This window comes from Sciurus vulgaris (genome assembly GCF_902686455.1).
Source record: "Sciurus vulgaris genome assembly, chromosome: 3".
In the NCBI taxonomy this organism is placed as follows: domain Eukaryota; kingdom Metazoa; phylum Chordata; class Mammalia; order Rodentia; family Sciuridae; genus Sciurus; species Sciurus vulgaris.
This window is the reverse complement of record NC_136463.1, coordinates 182235879-182254477: the sequence shown is the minus strand read 5'-3', so window position 1 is coordinate 182254477 and position 18599 is coordinate 182235879. Positions and strand designations below refer to the sequence as shown.

The 18599-nt window shown below is 48.6% G+C and overlaps 1 protein-coding gene across 5 annotated transcripts in view; it reads right to left on the bottom strand.

The window, feature by feature from the left end:
* DIS3L2 (DIS3 like 3'-5' exoribonuclease 2) overlaps positions 1 to 18599 on the bottom strand; it is a 362072-nt gene that overhangs the window by 53600 nt on the left and 289873 nt on the right. For all 5 annotated transcript variants that reach the window (XM_079134845.1, XM_079134846.1, XM_079134843.1 and 2 more), the window contains one exon: positions 11540 to 11773. In XM_079134845.1, the coding sequence (XP_078990971.1) occupies positions 11540 to 11773 (234 nt within the window). The remainder of the gene's footprint in view (positions 1 to 11539; positions 11774 to 18599) is intronic.

Sequence of the window (18599 nt, the reverse complement as noted above, 5' to 3'; positions counted from 1 at the left end):
GAAGCAGGTGCACACACAGCAAGGGCCTCCCGATCCGAGGGCCAAGTCCAGTGGTTCTCCTGGTGGGTTGGAGAGGAAGAAGAATGGGAAAAAAGTGAGAATGGAACGGACTTCACCGTGCTCAACCAAGTCAATGTGAAAGACTGCTGGGTAAAGTGAAATGGTATCAAAACAATGGAGAGGACAGACGGTAACTGGCTTTTTAAAGAAAAAGTCCTTGCTTGGAAAAATAAAAAGCCAGCAATCCTGTATCTTGTCCCCAAAATCTATTTTGAGAACCTTGTTGGTCCATGATGCCTACAGGTTTTTGAGTGACAAGGCCTAGGCAATATCTGGGGGGAACTTGGTGTAGCCGTGGAGTTTAAGAGCAAATAGAACAGAAGGGGGTGTGGCCTGGGAAGCAGAGCCCTGAGCTCACTGAACAGTGACAAAGGAAATCAACAGGCCAGCCCAAAGCAGCAGTCATGGCTGAAATCTAAGGATCAGCTGCAAGGGTTTCCCTTCTCCAATGCAGGTTTTACTAACGTCAAAGAATTCCATGTCTCTTATGTAGTTGTTTGGCTCACAGTCGAGTGACGTGGGTGTGACATGGGGGCAGGGCCAGGACATGCAGAGTGTCCTGTAAATATAAAGGCGATGAGTCCTACTGTTTCCTAATCATGAGTACAATTACCCCAAAAGGCAGGGTTCCAGAGAGGTCAAATTCTTTCCCATCTGTCAAGGCCACTAGCCTGAAAGGAACAAGGGTGCTGGGTGTGGCCCAAGCCCCAGAAGTTTCTCGTGTCTCAACTGGTCAGCGTGAGGGCCCTGTCTTACTTCACTGCCCCTGGAAAGGTCAGAGACTTACATTTGAGGATGCTCTCAACTCTGACCAGGACGTGACCTATTCTTTCTGATAGCCCAGCAGCAACCAGGCAGGATGCGAATGTCTCAGGGAAGTAGCTTCCACTCAAGGCAACACTGGGCTCTCACCAGCATTTCGCAGAGGGAATGTCAGACTGGAGAGCTTCCCCTGCTACACAGCTCGTTTCCTCTGGTCACAGGGTTGAGAGGGGTGGCTGATGGTGGCTCACTGCAGACAATCCTTTCAAGAGACAGACCTGGTGACTCAACTCTCCTTGCTGAGGCTCAGCGTCTCCCTTCCCTCATGGCACCTCAGGGGTCTCTGCCTACCCCCGAGAGCCCTTTTGCCAGGCTCCCCTGCAGGGGAACACAAACGTGCTCAGTGGCCTCAGAAGCATTGCCAGCCCAGGGTGCTGAAGCTTCCTGGCGCCTCACACCTGTCCAGGCAGCTGCACTTTGAGGAAGTCCTCATTACACCTTACTTCAGAACCTCGGATGCCTGGCAAACAATCAAACACCCAACCCTTTTATGCACAAGGGGAAGACCTGCCTGGTTCATAATGTGCGTCTAATTTTCCTACAAAGGCCCCTCCCCTGTAGGGACGTGGTCCACTCTCCCCACTATCGCTGGCGCCGCCTGCTTATTTAGAAAGACCCAGAAGAACCTGGATATAAAGTGCTGTGCAGGGGCTGGTTTAGGAACCGAGTCTTAGGGAAGGAGACAGGGAAGCAACTGGAAGATGAGGGGTGAAAGGCACCTTATAGGAGAGGGTTGGGGAGCAGTCCTGCCTGGGAAAGGTGTGACAAAGGCAGACCTCTGGCAGAGGAGCCAGGTTCAGTCCTCAGCTCTGGAGCCTGTGAAGTGGACCAAGAAGTCACAGTGCAGGCAGGTGGAGGGGCAGGGCAGGAAGAGTTCTTTCTCCATTTGTAAGAAATGAACCTGGATATGGGCACATGGGAAGAACCAGAGTGAAAAGCTTCTGGAGTAGAAGCCAGGCTATTTTCTAGAGTTACTTAGAAAGTAGTCTGCCGAGTTCTGCTGAGGCTCTGCACCAGCCCTGCTCACAAGAGCAGAAGCAGCAGGGCAGCTGTGACCTGGAAGGGCACCTGCAGCCAGGGCGCTGGGACCATCCTGGGAGCAACCAGGGATTCCATCAGCCCTGACTCAGCTGCTGTGCTTTTCTTTAGTTTTACCCGCGTTTCTAATAAGCACACACAGCTCTTCACAAGCTCACTATGCAGCTTAGGGTAGGACGTTTGTCTTCTGCTGCCTCTGGCTCCTTGCCAGGGCTGAGTGGCACTCATACCACGAGAGGAACTCAAGAGGAAGCCTACCAGTGTCGGAACAGTCATGTCCGAGTGTGCGTGTGCGACAACTTCCAGAAAAGACCAGCCCTCCTAATCTTCAAGAGCTCCAAGTAACGGCTGTGTGACTGTCTAAAGGAGCCTGTGCCACGAGTGGAGGGTGATGACAGCAGCTGCCCGGCAGGGCTAGTTCAGCTTAATGATGGACATGAGCTGTTATGTAGAGGCTGATAAGCTGCAAACAGCTATCAGCTCACAGAAGTGGCTGGTGACTAGTATTAGTGACATATAAGTAGGTCACCTCTGTCTGTTTATGCTTTGGGAGGCACAGGATTACATTCTCTGTAATTCCATGTGAAGTTAAAGCTCAAAAATGAAATCGATCTCTGCCTCTCACTTTCTCCCTCAAAGGGAAGAATGTGGAACTCCCTGACTGGAATTCTTGAGCTTCCCAATTCCCTGTGAGGCCCAGGGTGCAGCCCACTCCCCACCTCCGCCGCCCTGCAGAGCCGTCCGAGAGCCCTGTGCTGAATGGCACCAGAGAGCAGGGAACCTTGGCTGGGCTTTATTTTATAAGTGAGATGGGCACATTTAAGTGAAAACTTTGCTAATATGATTATTATGAAACTGGTAACGGGGAAAAACAAGAAAAATCAGGCAGGCTAATAAGTATTCTTTAAGCCTCACTGACTCCAGAGCTATCTCCGGGCTGAAGTAATGTGCTGTCTGTCAACATTTAAATGGAAGCCCCGAGTTTCTAGCAGGAACCTTCCTGGACTGTCTGTCACTGCCCTAATGAGAAGGGGGTGGTTCTTATGGGGACACAGAGTATCTAGAGCAACTCTGTTTTCTTTAGTCTTAATCCAATTGATTTCCTTATAAGTATTCATGTCAGGCCAACCCAAACAACGCCTTGGAGTTACTATACACAGGAGGTGACAAAAAACTAGTGCAGTCACAAATGTTCTCCAAGGATCTAAGGGCGACAGCCGCTCTCACACTCGTACAGATGCAAGGGGTTTCTTTAAGGTTTCTAAGGAGAGGGACGGAGGACATTAGCTGGGGGCAGGAGTCACTCCCCAGTCTCAACATCAGCCAAGAGTTTTGCAGGATGTTTTCAACTACCTCTCTCTGTTAATTTCAAATGGAAAGATCCTTAGAAATACTTTTCATAATTACTAATGCAACAGGGAAATCCTCTTACGTGTACCTGGGCACAGGAGAGGAAGAGAGTGAGCAGGTGGGCAGAATACCCGATGGGTGTGCCCTTCTTAGTGCCCTGATTCATGTGCTGCTGAGGCAGGAGCGGGTGCAACCTTTCTGGAGGGGGACACAGCAGTGTGCTTAAAGATTCTTAAATATGGCCACATCCCCTCCCCTGTCCTCACACTTTAAAAGACTGTCAGAATTACTCAGCTATAAAGAATAATAAAATTATGGCATTTGCAGGCAAATGGATGAAACTGGAGAATATCATGCTAAGTGAGATAAGCCAATCTCAAAACACCAAAGGATGAATGATCTCGCTGATAAACGGATGATGACACATAATGGGGGGTAGGAGGGGGGCAAGAATGGAGGAAGGAGGGACTGTATAGAGGGAAAAGAGGGGTGGGAGGGGTGGGGGGGGAGGAAAAAATAACAGAATGAATCAAACATCATGACCCTATGTAAACGTGCGATTACACAAATGGTACGCTGTTACTCCATGTACAAACAGAAACAACATGTATCCCATTTGTTTACAATAAAAATAAATTAAAAAAAAGAGACTCAGAAATAATCAAGATTGGGCTGAGATTTATGCACAAAAAAGGCAATCATATTATTATTTGTAGCACCAAGCATCAGAACTAAAATATCCAAAATTGGGAGTGATTAAATGTTCAAGAAATTATTCATATGATGAAATACTGTGCAGGTGTTATAGTGTTCTAGAAAGTTTTTTTAAGGTGTTAGGGACTGAATCAAGGGCCTCATGCTTGCTAAAACTAAGTACATGCTCTACCAGTAAGCTACATCCCCCAGTCCCCAGAGTATTTCTTCAGGACACAGGAAAAAATTCATCATTTACTATTAAGGAGCAGAACATAAAAATTATATATATGCTATGCTAACTACCTTCCTTCCTGCCATGAAGTAGTGAGGGGAAAATCCATAAGAAATGATAATACATCCCTCCAAAAATATATAAAAAGAAATCACACCAAAATAGCAACACTGGTGACTTCTGGGAAATGGAATCACAGGTGATTTTGGTTTCTTCTTTATCCGCTTCTCTTGTGTCAATTGCTACAATCTGAGAGGAAGCTTCCTTTCTGAGGCAGAAGCAGGACAGAGCCGAATGCAGTGTCTTGGCTGGTGATTCCCACCCTCCCGTTTCTCCTGTCTGGGCCTCAAGGCCACCCTTGGCGGAGCCCTCCCCTTGTGAGGCCATTCCTTACACAGCTCCATGAACACTTCTACACTGCTGGTCCCCAAATGGTGACCCCATGGCCAGCCCTCCTGACTTCCAGGCCCTAATGCCTGATGCTTCCCCCAGCTCTACTGTCCTGTTTTCCGCTGGCTGTCACCATCTCTCTGCTTCGCCTCTTCCTCGATCATGTTCCCTGCTTGGGAAGGGACTGCAGGACTGCGGGACTGCGGCAAGCCCTTTTCCCAGGCTGGAAACTCATTCCCGCTCCTCCCTGTATCCCTCCTCCATCTAATCAAGAGTGCCACCATGCCCCAGGCTTGCCAGTGCTCTTTCTTGGGTCTGGAACTTCCCTTCACGCCATGGGCCCTGCCCAGGTCAGGCCTTATCACTGTTCTCTTGGATTATAAACTCAGTATAAACTAGTTTTCTCTCTTTCAGGAGGCTCCTTCTAAAACAGTTCTGCTCGTGATATTCATATTGACAGCTGCTGTGATCTTCAAGGCCATGCCCCTGCCTCCTCCAGCTTCACTCGCTCTCTACTCTCCACCCTTCTGAATCCATGCCAGCACTCTGCTGGTCCCTCAAATCCTTCTGGAGACCTAGCGCACACAATGCCTCTGCTGGTAAAGTGTCCTTACCCCTGGGCCAACCTCTCCAGGGCAGTGCCCCTGCACTGTGGGCAGGCTGTCACGGCACTTCTTTTCTGGTCGTCTGCTAGCTTCATCACAACCTTAAGAACTGGCTCTGAGTCTTATTCCTTCATCATCATGTGTCCAGCACCCAGTACACACTAAACCCTCGATCAAAGCTTTCTGAAGACACGCTGAAAAAGCATGCCTCCTGCCAACAGCTTACTCTTTTTTTTTTTAAACATATTTTTTAGTTGTCAATGGGCCTTTATCTTATTTATTTATATACGGTGCTGAGACTTGAACCCAGTGCCTCACGCATGCTAGGCAAGTGTTCTACCACTGAGCTATAACCTCAGCCCAGCAGCTCACTCTTGTATTTTACTGACGACATAAACAATGAGACCAAGGAAGAGCCAGATAGCATGAATGTGCCTGTCCTCATCTTGCACCAAATATCATCCGTACAAAAATTAATCAGCAGAGAGATGGGACGCAAGCTTCCTGAGAGCTGCTGCGTAGAAGGGGAGGAACAGAAGCAGATCCTGCGAGGCATGCTGCTTTGGGGACTGGACAGGTGCGGGAGAAGCCACGCAGTCTCCCCAGAGCCTCTGTCAAGAGAAGTCCCCACGGTGGGTGGGCCTGGGAGGCCGTGGGGGCCCTGCCTAGCTAGGAGAAGCCTGCAGAGGGGATAATGAGAGCCACTGCTCCTTTGGCTTCAGGCTGATTAAAGTGACCTGTGCTGGTAAATGGGGCAAGGGAGCTGGTGCTGAACAGATCCATCCTTCTACTGTCATCCTGCAACAGGACCTGCTAAACACGGTACTAATCAAAGGAATAATTTACTTAATTGCAAGAAACCATCCTGGGAGCTAACACAGCACAACTGTTCTGCATTACCAGGCCTGGCCTTCCAGGGAAGTGGTGATGAGCTGCTATAGGCTCCCTGGCCGACAGAGCTGAGTAGCCTGCCCCTCATTTAAGCAGGGGTCAGCAACATGTGGACTGCTGGCCAAATTGCTTTTCAACCACCCAGGAGCTCAGAATAGGCTTTACACTTTTTAAATGGTTAAAGAATAATCAAAGGAAGGATAATATTTTGTTACATGTAACACTCTAAGAAATTCAAGTACTTTAAGTTGTTTTCTTTTGGGGGGGTACTGGGGATTGAACTCAGGGGCATTCAACCACTGAGCCACATCCCCAGCCCTATTTTGTGTTTTATTTAGAGACAGGGTCTCACTGAGTTGCTTAGTACCTTGCTTTTGCTGAGGCTGGCTTTGAACTCGTGATCTTCCTGCCTCAGACTCCCAAGCTGCTAGAATCATAGGCATGTGCCCCACGCATGGCTTCAAGTTCTTTAAGTTTTATGGGATCACAACCACCTTCATTCATTTAAGGCATCAGGCTGGTTGCACACGGCCACAACAGGGCTGAGTAGCAACACAGAAATCATATGGCTCTGAGTCCGAACCATTTTCTCTGGCCCTTTTACAAGTCTGCCAACCCCTAATTTAAAGACTAGGCTAGGTCAAGGTCATCCATAACAGCATTCCATAGTAGCGTGGGTCAGGATATTAAAGTAATTTCCATTAACAAGGTTAGCTTCACAATCAAGTCTACAAAGAAACTTCCTGAAGTCTGGGCTTCAAAATTGTCTCAAGTAGGATTCATATGAGATGCAGCTGAGAATTTAGTAAAGCTAAAGCCTCCTCTAGTTTGGAGGAATTTGTCTCTGAAGATGGAAACACCAGGGTTCTTTACCCAACTCCTAACCTCCTAACACCCTCTAAATTCAGAAGCCCCAGCTTCCACCACCGCCCGCCCCCCCCCCCCAGGACCCTGTGGGGAACAGCTCCTGCAAGCCACAGGCTCTCAGGGAAGCCTTCCTGGAAGTGCGGTCACCTGACTGAAGAGAGGGGCTGGGAGAAAGCCCCAGAGAGCAGGAGTTTTCCAAAACTAGACAGTTGTTAAGTTTTTGTTCTAGATTCTATTTAGCACACTGCTACGATGGCTTCTGAAAGCAATGGCCAAGATGGAACCTCCAAAGGAGGCCGAGGCCTTGTTCACATCAAAGTCAAGCAGTCTCATCTCCCTTCCTACATAACAAGCCCCTCCCTGAAGTCTGTCAGTCAACTTGAGTCAGGAGCAGGAAACAGGCAGAGCCGCTCTTTCCCAAAGCTCAGGATGCAGATGGGATTATAACCTACTGTGATTTTTATTTTTATTTTTTACTAAAAATATGAAGAAGTCTGGGCCCACTTATGGGAGCCTCCTTTTATGAAACAGGAGACACGTGTTATAAACAAAGTAGAATAAGAAACTTCGTTAAGTCCTTGTGTTATCGTGATAGCAGAAGACGTGGAGATAGAAAACATGGAAGGGACATTTAACTCGTTCAACTGGAAAGCACAAGACTGCATCTGAGACTTGCATTTGCTTTTAGGCAGTGAAGCAAAGGAGAGTCATATCATGGTGCAAAACGCTGTTTGGAACCAGGTCTGAGCTCCAGGAGAGAGACGTGTGGAGCAGGCACCCTACCTGGTAGGCAGTGCTGCCCCCTGCAGTTCCCATCAAAGGACAGAGCAAGTCTGCTAGTATCTGACAGCACAAGGTCAGCAACAAGAGGCCCCAGGCACAGAGGCTCACCAGCTCAGACAAGGTCGAGGCAGCTGTAGTCTAGGTTGTTGACTGAACACCCAGTGGTCATGCTGCTCTGCGTGTCTGAGATTATCATGGTTTCTGTCCCAGACTCCACAAACAGGCACCAGATCAGAGCCACATACTCTGCCCTGATTCATCTCAAGGGCAAACCAACTACTTGGAAAGGTGAAACTTCTGGTTTGGCAGATTTATCCTGGACCCAAGGACCTAATGTGTGACCTGGATGGTGTCTCCTCTGTAATTCAGTTGGCTTTGTAAAAGGATGTATTTTTTAGGACTGCCACCCAAAACATGGACATTGTGAACTGAAGCAAACAAGCTTCAGAGAACAACCCCAAACAGTAGGTTACTCAAACAGCACCAAGGAAAAATGGATTTTTGTGAGGGCAAAGCAGGCAGTAGGGACAGGAGGACAAATGCAGTGACTTCTGAATGGGGCCATTTAGCTGATTTATAAACGATCTCACCAGTGTCCCTGGCTGCAGGAGATTGATGTCTCTTCCTTCTAAAGCTGGGGTCCACAGACTTGTTTTCTGGGGAACCAAGGAATCAACTCCAAGGATGCAAATTCATTATTTGCGAACCTTAATTAACTGGAACCTAATTAGGACTTTTGAGGGTGTTTTTTCTCCCACTTTAAAGGAAAACTTTTTTCTCTTAAGTCAGCATGGTGTAAATGGAGAGAAACTGAACAAAGAGCTACTTGAACATCTTGCCTTTGGGGGTCTCAGTTTTCTAATTTATAAATTGAAAAAGCCATTGAGCTTTAGATATTGAAAGTAATTTTCACCAATAAATGTGGATTCTTGGGCATGCTGACAGTTCATCAATAATCTGTGATGTTCCCTGTTTTGACCATCACACTTTCCCTATTGCGAACTGAGGTCACTGACAGTCTTGTCTAGTTGTCTAGTTTGCTGAGTATCTCACACATTTAACTCAATTGAACTCTACATCAACCTGATGGGGTAACATCTCAGTGTTACAGCAGAAACCGCACGGTTCCTGTGCCTGAGAAGCACTTGGTGAGCTATTCTGAAAGTCAGATAAAGAAGGAAAACATGTAGAACAGGTATACATATAATCATTTTGTGTTTTGGCTTAATTTATATAAATGCACATTCATTCACTATCGTTGAAAAGGTAAGACTTTTTTAAAAAAATGTATGCTAATTAGATTTTCCAGTCTTTTCTGAATGAACTACACTAAATTCATTGTCTATTACTTACAGTTTAAGGCATTTGTAAAGCAATTTGAATAAAGAATGATTCCTGAATTTTAGGCTTTCCCCGTACTCGTACAAATGACTCCTAAAGAACAGATTTAAAAAAAAAAATAGTACTAGGGATGGAACCCAGGGCTGAGCATATGCTAGGCAGTTTCTCTATTACTGAGCTACATCCCCAGTCCTTTTATTTAATTTTTTATTTTGAAACAGGGAGTCTTGCTAAGTTGCCCAGGCTGCCCTGGAACTTAAGATCCTGCTGCCTCAGCCTTCCTAGTAGCTGGGATTACAGGCATGTGCCACTGCATCTGGCAAGAACAGAATTTTCAAAGACTCATCCAAGTTTTTCCAAAATATTTAACTTAGGTTTTACAAAACAACACATTTTGTTTTTATGCTTGTATTTGATTAGTTGACCTAATATTTAGCTAAACTGCATATTAGAACAACGCATGCCAAGTATTGGAATCACCTAGGTTCAGGGACATATGCACACCCCCACATCATGGAGGGAGGAGGTGCTAACCAGCATGAGGGCAGCCATCAGCACCAGGTACTGCTGTGCACAGAGGAAGGAAGCTGCTGGTGAGATGGCTGTGGGGCCTCCAGGCAGTGAGTTTAAGAAGGTAAGTGCAGCCAGGCGTGGTGGCTCCCAGTTCCTGCAACTTGGGAGGCTGAGGCAGGAGGATGGCAAATTCAAGGTTGGCTGGGTAACTAAATGAGACCATGTCTCAAAATAAAACTTAAAAAAGGGCTGGAGTGCTCAGTGGTAAGGCACTTGCCTAGCACGCACGAGGTCCTGGTTCAATCCCCAGAAATGGAAAACAAACAAATTCACAAACCCCAATACCCCCCACCAAAAAACAGAAGGCAGGGAGAAAGACTGAACTGGAGCTGAGGAGGAAATATCCATGCAGCTAGGAGTTACAATCAGAGCAGAAGAGTTCATTCAGGGTGGGAGTGTGGAGGGACATGAAAGGAACGTGGGGAAGATCCCAGTGAACAGGATCCTAGGGTGAGAGGCTTCTGGAAATGGGACATTACACAGAGACAAAGATTCAGGAGGCAGCCAAAGGACCTAGTGTAGGATTGAAGTCCAAGAAGCAAGAATCACAAAATGTCCCTGGACCTGACAATCACAGAGGTGCTGGACGGTGGGAATTAGAGTGCCTTCATGAATTCCTTGCAGGAAGCAAGGAGGCCTGCTGCACCCTCCTATGCCTTAGTCCCTCTTCCTCCAGCTCTGAGCCCTCTTCCTGTCTACTCTGCCTACCATCTCCCCTGAGCATGCAGACAGGCCTGCCTAGGTGCTGCCCAGGCAGGTCTGATCATCCAGGTCCTGAGACTGTCCTCCTAGGTTGGGGCAGCACCCGTTTGCCATGCCTGCTAGGAAGTACGCAGGTTTGCGGCAAAAGGGAGGCTGAGAGCAGAACCTGTACCGTAAGGTCTTAAAGCAAGATGCACGAAAGCAGTCTCTGCGGGGTAAGCTATGCTAATGGTCTGACAAGCAGCGCCCTCAGACAATCCCAGTGACCTGGCTGCTGCCCACTCCATTTTTCAGACACATGGAGACATCCCACAGCACGCAACGGCCTGGGAAGGAAAGTGTGGGAAAGAAATGCAAATGAAAAAGAAAAAAAATCCATGATATAAAACATAAGCTCAGGCTGGGGCTGGGGCTCAGTGGCAGAGCACTGATTCTCAGCACCACATGTAAATAAATAAAATAAAGGTCCACTGCCAACTTAAAAAAAAAAAAAATATATATATATATATATGTATATATATATATATATAAACATACGCACACACACACAAGCTCCACTCTAATGTGCTAACAATGAAGAGAGAATTCCAGGGTCCTAACAGTTACCGACTCTGGGATATGAAAATTTACCTAGGTTCAAGCGACACTGCTAGGGCCCAGGGGACTGACAGCATGGCTGGGACCGTCAGTGATTACTGCCCCTGCAGCACTGTTTGCTTCCATAGCCAACATTCTCCAGGCTCCTCCCTTCTCTACTTCTTCAGAGGTTAATCTGGAATTTGTAAACAAATAACTCTCTTTGAGGAATAAGGTGACACACTGCTTTTTGAGCCTCAGGATCGGATGCTGGCCAACTACTTCCTAAACTTGCATGTCTCTCAGGCTCTTCCTCCACCAGAAGGGATTCAAAGCAGGAACCTGAAGTGAGGATCAAATCCCAGGCATAGCTTCTCCAGAGAAGACAGTGGGGGGGGGGGGGGGGCGTTGCTTATAGAGCTACCCACACAGACACCTTCCTTTTGCTGTGACAGTGTCACCAGGCCTTTGCCTGCGGAGTCTGGAGGGACAGCACAATGTGGTGGAGTGGCCGGGGAAAGGCCAGGAGAGACCAAGACTGCCATGCTGCCTCATCCCACTGGCTTCAGGCCTGAGTCAAACTTGTTGGCCACACTGAACAAAACACACTGACCTGATCCAAACGCAGCGCGCCATCCACGAAGCGCTGTTGGCGAAGCTGCTTGGCGATTCTGTGCAGGTTCAGGACGGCCTGGTGCACCTCCTCACTGCTGTGCTCTGGGGAAATGGGGGGCAGCTCCTTCTCAGGGATCTTCTCAGTTGGGCTTTCGATCATGCTCTGTGCATGCTCATAGCTCAGTTTGGTGCAGGAGCGGATGATGGTCCGGCCAAACCACTCCTTGAGGATCTGCAGAGACACACACATTATGAGGAAGTTGGGAGGAGACTTTTTCCAGGCTTTTCTTCATCCAGCCATTCACCACACAAACTCAACCAAGATTTATGGAGTGCTTGACTTTGTGCTCAAAATGGTGTCTCACAGATGAATCAGACACGGTAGCTGCTGCCCTCAAGCAGCTGGGACTCTACCAGACCTGGGCTGAATTCAGTAGGCAGGGGAAGTCTCTGAAGGTCCCCAAGCACACCTTGCAGAGTGAAGAGCCTGTGGGAAGCTTCATCAGTTTAAGAGAGTGGTCATCAATTCATAACTGGGGTAAGAGAAAAGGACAGTTGCCCAATGGTGTCTGGGTTTGGTAATGGTTGAGGAAGAGAAAGGAAAGGAGAGAAAGTAGGGCCCCTGACAGAAACAGAGAACATGGGTGGGGAGAAAGGATGAGTGGACAAAAGGAAAACCCATTTCAACATGTCTATATGGAGACAGAACAGGGTTTTTTACCTTAGCACTGCTGGGCCCCAAATCCCTTATTGTGAGGGGCTGTCTTGTGCAATTTCAAATATTGCACAGGATCCTTGGCCCCTTTATCCAGTAGAGGCCAGTAACATGTTCCCTCCCCCCAGGGTCCAGTTTTTAACCATAAATGTCTCTAGATATTGCCAGGTGCCCCTGGGAAAAGGCCCAACTCCAGGAGCTTTACCCTTTTCGTGGTGGAGCTTGCTGAATGGAGAGATTATTTCAATTTCTCTGTATTTTCTATAAGCCATTATTACTTAAAATGAAAATAAAATAAACATGAAAATGTTGAGGGGACTTCTGAGTCTGAGGTGCAGGGTGAGATCCAGATGAGGGTATCTACAGGGCACCTGGGGTTCTGGCCCAGGGCCTGAGATGGTGGCTGGTCTGGAGCAGGAAAGCTGGCAACACCACTCCAGGGGCTCAAGGAAGGGAGAGTCAGGCTGCACTGTCCTACACCTGCCCATTCAGGGAAGACGGAAGCCAGAGAATGAGAACAAAAAAAAATAAGAGGGTCCAGAAAGGAAAAGACCAGGTATGTCTAGTGTTAGGAAAAGTGGGGGGAAAGCACTGTAAGAAAAAAGGACAGAGACATGCAGCACGAGAGCACTTTAAATGGCACTTCCTACGAGACAGGCATTGATGACCTACTTTCACACAGCAGCTACTCTTTTTTTTTTTTCTTTTTGCGGTGCTGGGGATCGAACCCAGGGCCTTGTGCTTGCAAGGCAAGCACTCTACCGACTGAGCTATCTCCCCAGCCCACTAATTCTTACAACAGTCCTATGAGGTGAGAAATCTCTGATCCTCATTCTTCAGTCAGGAAACCAAGGTATGGAGAAAATAAGTAATTTGCCCACAGTCACGTCGCTGGAAAGTGGCAAAGGGGAACAGAACCCAGGCAGTGCCACTGCAGAGTTTGAGCGCTAAACCAGCAGTGTCTACACAAGGCCATTTGAATGTCAAGAGGATTAAAACAAAGAAAAGGTCCGTGCATGCAGCACTGCCTTTAGCACCGGTGATGTCCAGGAAGGCTGTCTGCAGAGTCAAGTTGGAAGGATTGAAGCGGTCGTGGACTACAAGGACTTCCAGATACACTGGGACAGGGCTCCTCCTGTCTTCAGGGCAGACAGAGCTTTTATCTCCACCAGCCTCAGCCTCAATCATGTGCCATATGCCACTAAAATGTGACACTTCCTGTATGGGTCATGATGTGAGAAAGTCTACAAAGTTTGGGGTGGGGGATGATCAGATGGCTAAGCAGAGGCAAGGCAATCAGTGTGGATGGTGGTTTCCAGAAGACAGGCAAGAGGGAAAGCTGCTGAGTACCAGGACGGAGGCTGTTTGTGTTTATAGGCAGAGAGAGGAAGCCAGCGTGGAAGGAAGATTGAGCATGTAGAAGAACAACAGGATCTGGGGTTAAATGGAGGAAGGACATCCACCCAGGAGAGGAGGAGAGGCCTGAGGGAGGCAGGGAGGAGGGAGGGGGATGAGCCCAAGGGGAAAGTGTGAAGAAGAGAGTGCTCACACAAGAGAACCCCAGTCTGTGCAGGAGAGGATGAGGGAGGCAGTGCAGGGCTCTAGGGCCCGAGGACAGTGGAAAAGTTTCAAGATGCAGACCGTGGGAATCATGATTCCAGAGCAAGGAAAGGCAGCAGAGGGCATGGAAGAAGGGGTGAGCATCAGTTAGAAGTGGAACCTTCTAGTCTGGGCATGGGACACCCCCTCACTTGCTCTTCACTAGACAAACCACTCTATTCACAGCCTCTGAGACAATGCCCCTCATAAACAGCCCTCAGGAGGGTCTGTTGGTGCTCTTCAGGGGCACAGCCCAGCTCAGGATTGTCCACCCACAAGGCCCTCGTGGACACCTCTTCTACCCTGACAGGCTGCAGCGCGCCCTTTGGTGCCCACTCCCTCCCTTACAAGAAGAATCAGAAAATGGCAGTCGAGAGGTGAAGGATGACAATCATTCACGCTTTTTATACATTTAGAGCAAAGAGTCTTTGAGTCTTGAATCTGTAATATTAGACTTTTTCTTCAAAAAAAAAAAAAAAAACCAAAATCCTGAAACTACACCTTCCAGATTATTCCAAGAACTAGAAGGAACTCAAATACATGTTCGAGTCTTACACTGTCACAGGCAGAACCTGAACCTGGTTCCCAGGAGGCTCCTGTGCTGCAGGCAAGGGTGCCCACAGCGCTAATCCCAGGCCCTGTCCAATAGCTGGGGGTGCCATGTGCAGGAGGGAGCCCTTCCAGCCCAGGCTTGCCCTACACATTGCATTTCCTGAATAGAGCTGTTCCGACCCCCTCTAGAATGACAGGGCCCTGACTTCTTCATTTGGTGGCCTTAATGTTTTCCCCTAGAGTCATTTTGCTTCCTTTCCTCCCTTTCCTTCCAAATCCAGTCCCTTCTCCCGTGTCCACATCATATTCGATGCTCAGGGAATGCCAGCTTCCACCCAAATCCCCGGCCTCTCTTTCTCCTACTTCACAGGTGGGCTCATGGATTCCTTCCTGTGCCCAGGTCACAAGGTATGTGGCCTCCTGGGGTCTGTGTCCTTTTTTTCTGGAGGATGCTCTAGTGCAGGTGACCACAGCACCCCCAGGGGCATTTGTCTCCCCCTAGGCCATGGGGTCAAGAACTGCACTGCAATCTAATGAGAGCTCTGATTAGATTCACCCCTGACATATGCCCGAAATTCTCAGCAAGCTGCACGAGGTGCCCAGACACACTGCTGCCCCAAGCCCAGGAAGCCTGGTTCCACGCTTACCTTGGTTGCTCCCTCTGAGCCCTTGACCGCTGAGCCCAAACCAGGGGCTCCCTGTAATCTTGGGGAGTTCTTAAAGTCCATCTGTCCCTTGCCAGAATCAGAGGCTGCCCCGTCCCGCTTCCAACCAAGCTCGTTTGGGGCCCTGCTGGTGCTGCTCCCAGCGCAGCGCAGCTGCAGCACCTCTCCCTGCCTACCCAGCACCTCAGCTCTTCTGTTTCCTCCTCAGTCGAGGCAGATGTCCCTCCCTGACACATCTGGACACCACCAAACTCGGGGCCTGCGGGCTGGCGTTTCCCGCAGCTCTTGCACCTGACTCCAGCCCTCCCCTCACAGCCGAGTCTCTGGGAATCTGCCCTGATCTTCTTTTTACACATCCAAAGGGTGGAGGAGGAGGCCTGGAGTCACACCTGACAGTCACTAAAATAATTCTGTGGCTAAGAAAAGTGGCCTGAAACCACCTCTGGGAGGTAGAGAGGACAAGAAGGAAGCCTGCGGCAGCTGAAACAGAGAAGCAAAGATCCACCCAGGGGGGACCAGGAGCGGCCAGCCCCGGGTGGAAGGCAGGCCTCTCTGGAGGGAACACCTCATTAATTTCCAATTTGGAAACTGTACTCACATCAACGCCCAGTCCATAACCAGAGCCAGTGGCAGAAGACAAAAGGACAAAGGGTTTTTCATGGAAAAAGTTAAAAAGCCACGAGGAGATGCATAAACAAAACCCTTCAAAGATCACGTCCTGCCCCTGCAGAATCACAGGACTTGGGCCACTCCTGCTGCAGGCAGTGAGTCTGCTGCATGCACTCGGGACAGCAGCGCTGAGAACGTAAGGCCACCAGTGCCAGCCCTGACTGCAGGGTGCTGCCGGGAAAACCCGGGCTAACCAGGAGCCCACGCTATCCACCAGGTACTGCTCCTCCACACCCAGGGAGGCTGAAAGCAGCCCTGTGCCCTCAGCCCAGGACCCTCGCATCCCGGCACTGGCCTGGGGCTGGGAGGGTCGGATTCAGCCTGGTTAGCAGCTGAGAAAACAGGATGGGGACTTCCTTAGAGTTACACAAGCTCCCAAGTGGCAGCCACAAGCAGTTCCACAACTAAAGACTTCGATTCAAAGTCTATTTTTTCTTATATTTCAGCTGAATGTCATAAAATAGACAAGAGATAGATGTGAAATAAAGAAGCCAAATGTACCTCAAATGCATATCAACTTTCTACGTCTATAGACTAGATGTGAGGAAAGCTTTGAACACCGTGTCCCAGTTCCATTCAAATGAATTTTAAAATCTGTCCTCTGAAAAATGTCAGCACCTCAGGAAGACACCTCTGGTTCTAAAAACTGCTAATGGAGTTAATTTCTAATTTTAAAGACCTAGATATAAAATCACTTCAGCAATTATGATTTCTCATCTATAAAATGTTTAGTTCAAAAGATAGCTTAGAAAGAAAGACACGTTTTCCTGATTGAAACAAAACCTGGCTTGTGAGTGGCAGCAGTGTGTGTGTGTGGGGGGGGGGGAGCAGAATGGCTGAGAGAGAAGCCAAAGGCGCCAAGAAAAAAGCATCCGACAAAGATGTGGGCAGAAAGAGGAGGGGTGGGAAGTAGCAGGGTAGGGAGGGGGCAGGTCAGAGGAAGGACTGCCAAGGGCAGGCCCTGGGACCAGTGGGCAGAGGCTGAGGGGTAGCTCAGGCGTGAGAGGGGGACCCTTCCACTAGGCCCACCCCTGCACTAGGCCTAATGTGACTGGGTGAGACCCAGGCTCGTCCTTCTTAAAAAAATAAGAGAGCCTGATTATACCTGTAATCCCAGTGACTTGGGAGGCTGAGGCAGGAAGATTGCAAGTTCAAGGTCAGCCTCAGCAACTTAGTGAGGCCTTAAGCAACTTAGCAAGACCCGGTTTTCCCCAAAACGAAACAAAACGAAAAAAGGACTGGGGATGTAGCTCAGTGGTAAAGTGCCCCTGGGTTGAATTCCTAGCACCAAGCAACAACAACAACAACAAAAAAAAAAACCCAACAAAACAATTAACTGATCAAACAAATACAAAACTTCCCCAAAACAGAGAGATCCACTAGGCTAAGATGAGGTCGTAAAGAGCTGAGACTGATGCCCCAGGAGCAGCAAGCTCCATTTATACCTCGGTGTTGGCATACAGACACCAGATCCTGGAGAGTTCCAAAGCTGCCCTGACAGGGTTCCCGAGGGAGCACGCAGGAGCCTACCAGGTCCTTTGCCCAGGGCACGGGCTGCAGAGGGCCTCATGTCTACCAGCCTGTTTAGTTTCTCAGTCAGTGTGCTTATGTGCTAGAATTCTCTCCAAGATTTATTTGTATAGGAAAAAATGCCTCAGTGGTCTGAACACTCTTCTGTTTTACAAGGGGCCTCCACTGAGTTTGCCTGCTGGTCCTGAGGGGAGAACCAGCACCTTCCCATTTTGACCTGTTGACAGCTGTCTAAACTTCTGAGCCCAACAGGAAGGAAGTGGAGGAAACATTCTCAAATGTTTGCCTGGCACCCCAAACCTGAGAGCAGCAGACCATGAGGAGATCCCGGAGGCCCTGATGGTGCTGAGCAGGCGTTCTCTTTCCCACAGGGCAGCAGGAGGAATCCTTAAAGGGGGTCTTCGAGAGGCCCAAGGGTGTGGGAAAGAAGCTGGAGGCAAGGAAGGAAGGCAGGGAGTGGGCTTGTTTTAGAGCCCAGGACAGCCCCACTCTCCTCTTTCCTACCTCAGGGTCTATTTTCTCAGGTTTAAGTCAAACCCACTATTAATAACATCAAAATGTGGAAGAAAAGTTGATTAAAAGGAATTTTTACCTCCTGCCATGACAATCTAATAAATAATAAATGTCTTATTTTGTTTCATTCTTGAAAATATTTCATTTTGAATTATTTTAAGCCCAAGGATTCATAGCAAAATCTGTGCCCACAATTCAGTTCTGTGATTCCTCTGAAGTGACCTTAGGTAAGCCACCTTATTGAGCCTTCATTAGGAAATGGGGACATGCAGGACAGAGAGCACAGCGGAGTTCTTCCTGAAACATGCTTGTCCTACAGCTGTTGCTTCAGGCCTGAAAGATTCTGCTCCACCTTTGGTAATGACTAAAGATAGATATTCTGGGAACTTTCCCTTTCTTCTCAGAACCAGTTTTTAAAGCTATTGTCTCAATAGAAGTGGCTTGGGCAAGGTTTCCACTATGAGTGCCCAGCGCTCTGCTTCTTACCCCCAACTGAAGCCCCAGGTTACACGATACTATTCAAAAGCCTCACCCTGGGGGCCTCTAGAGACCATGACCCAGGGAGAGCACAACATATTCTTTGGCAATCCTGGGAACTGAAACCAGGGGCACTCTACCCCGGAGCCACTTCCCCACCCTTTTATTTTAAGACAGGGTCTTGCTAAGTTGTCCAGGCTGGCCTCGAACTTGAGATCATCTTGCCTCAACCTCCCAGGTTATTGGGATTACAGGTGTGCACCACTGCCCCTGGCCAGCATTTTATTTTTCAAGGTTCACAGGATTCCTAGTAGAAGCAGATAGCAGACCAGCAGCAG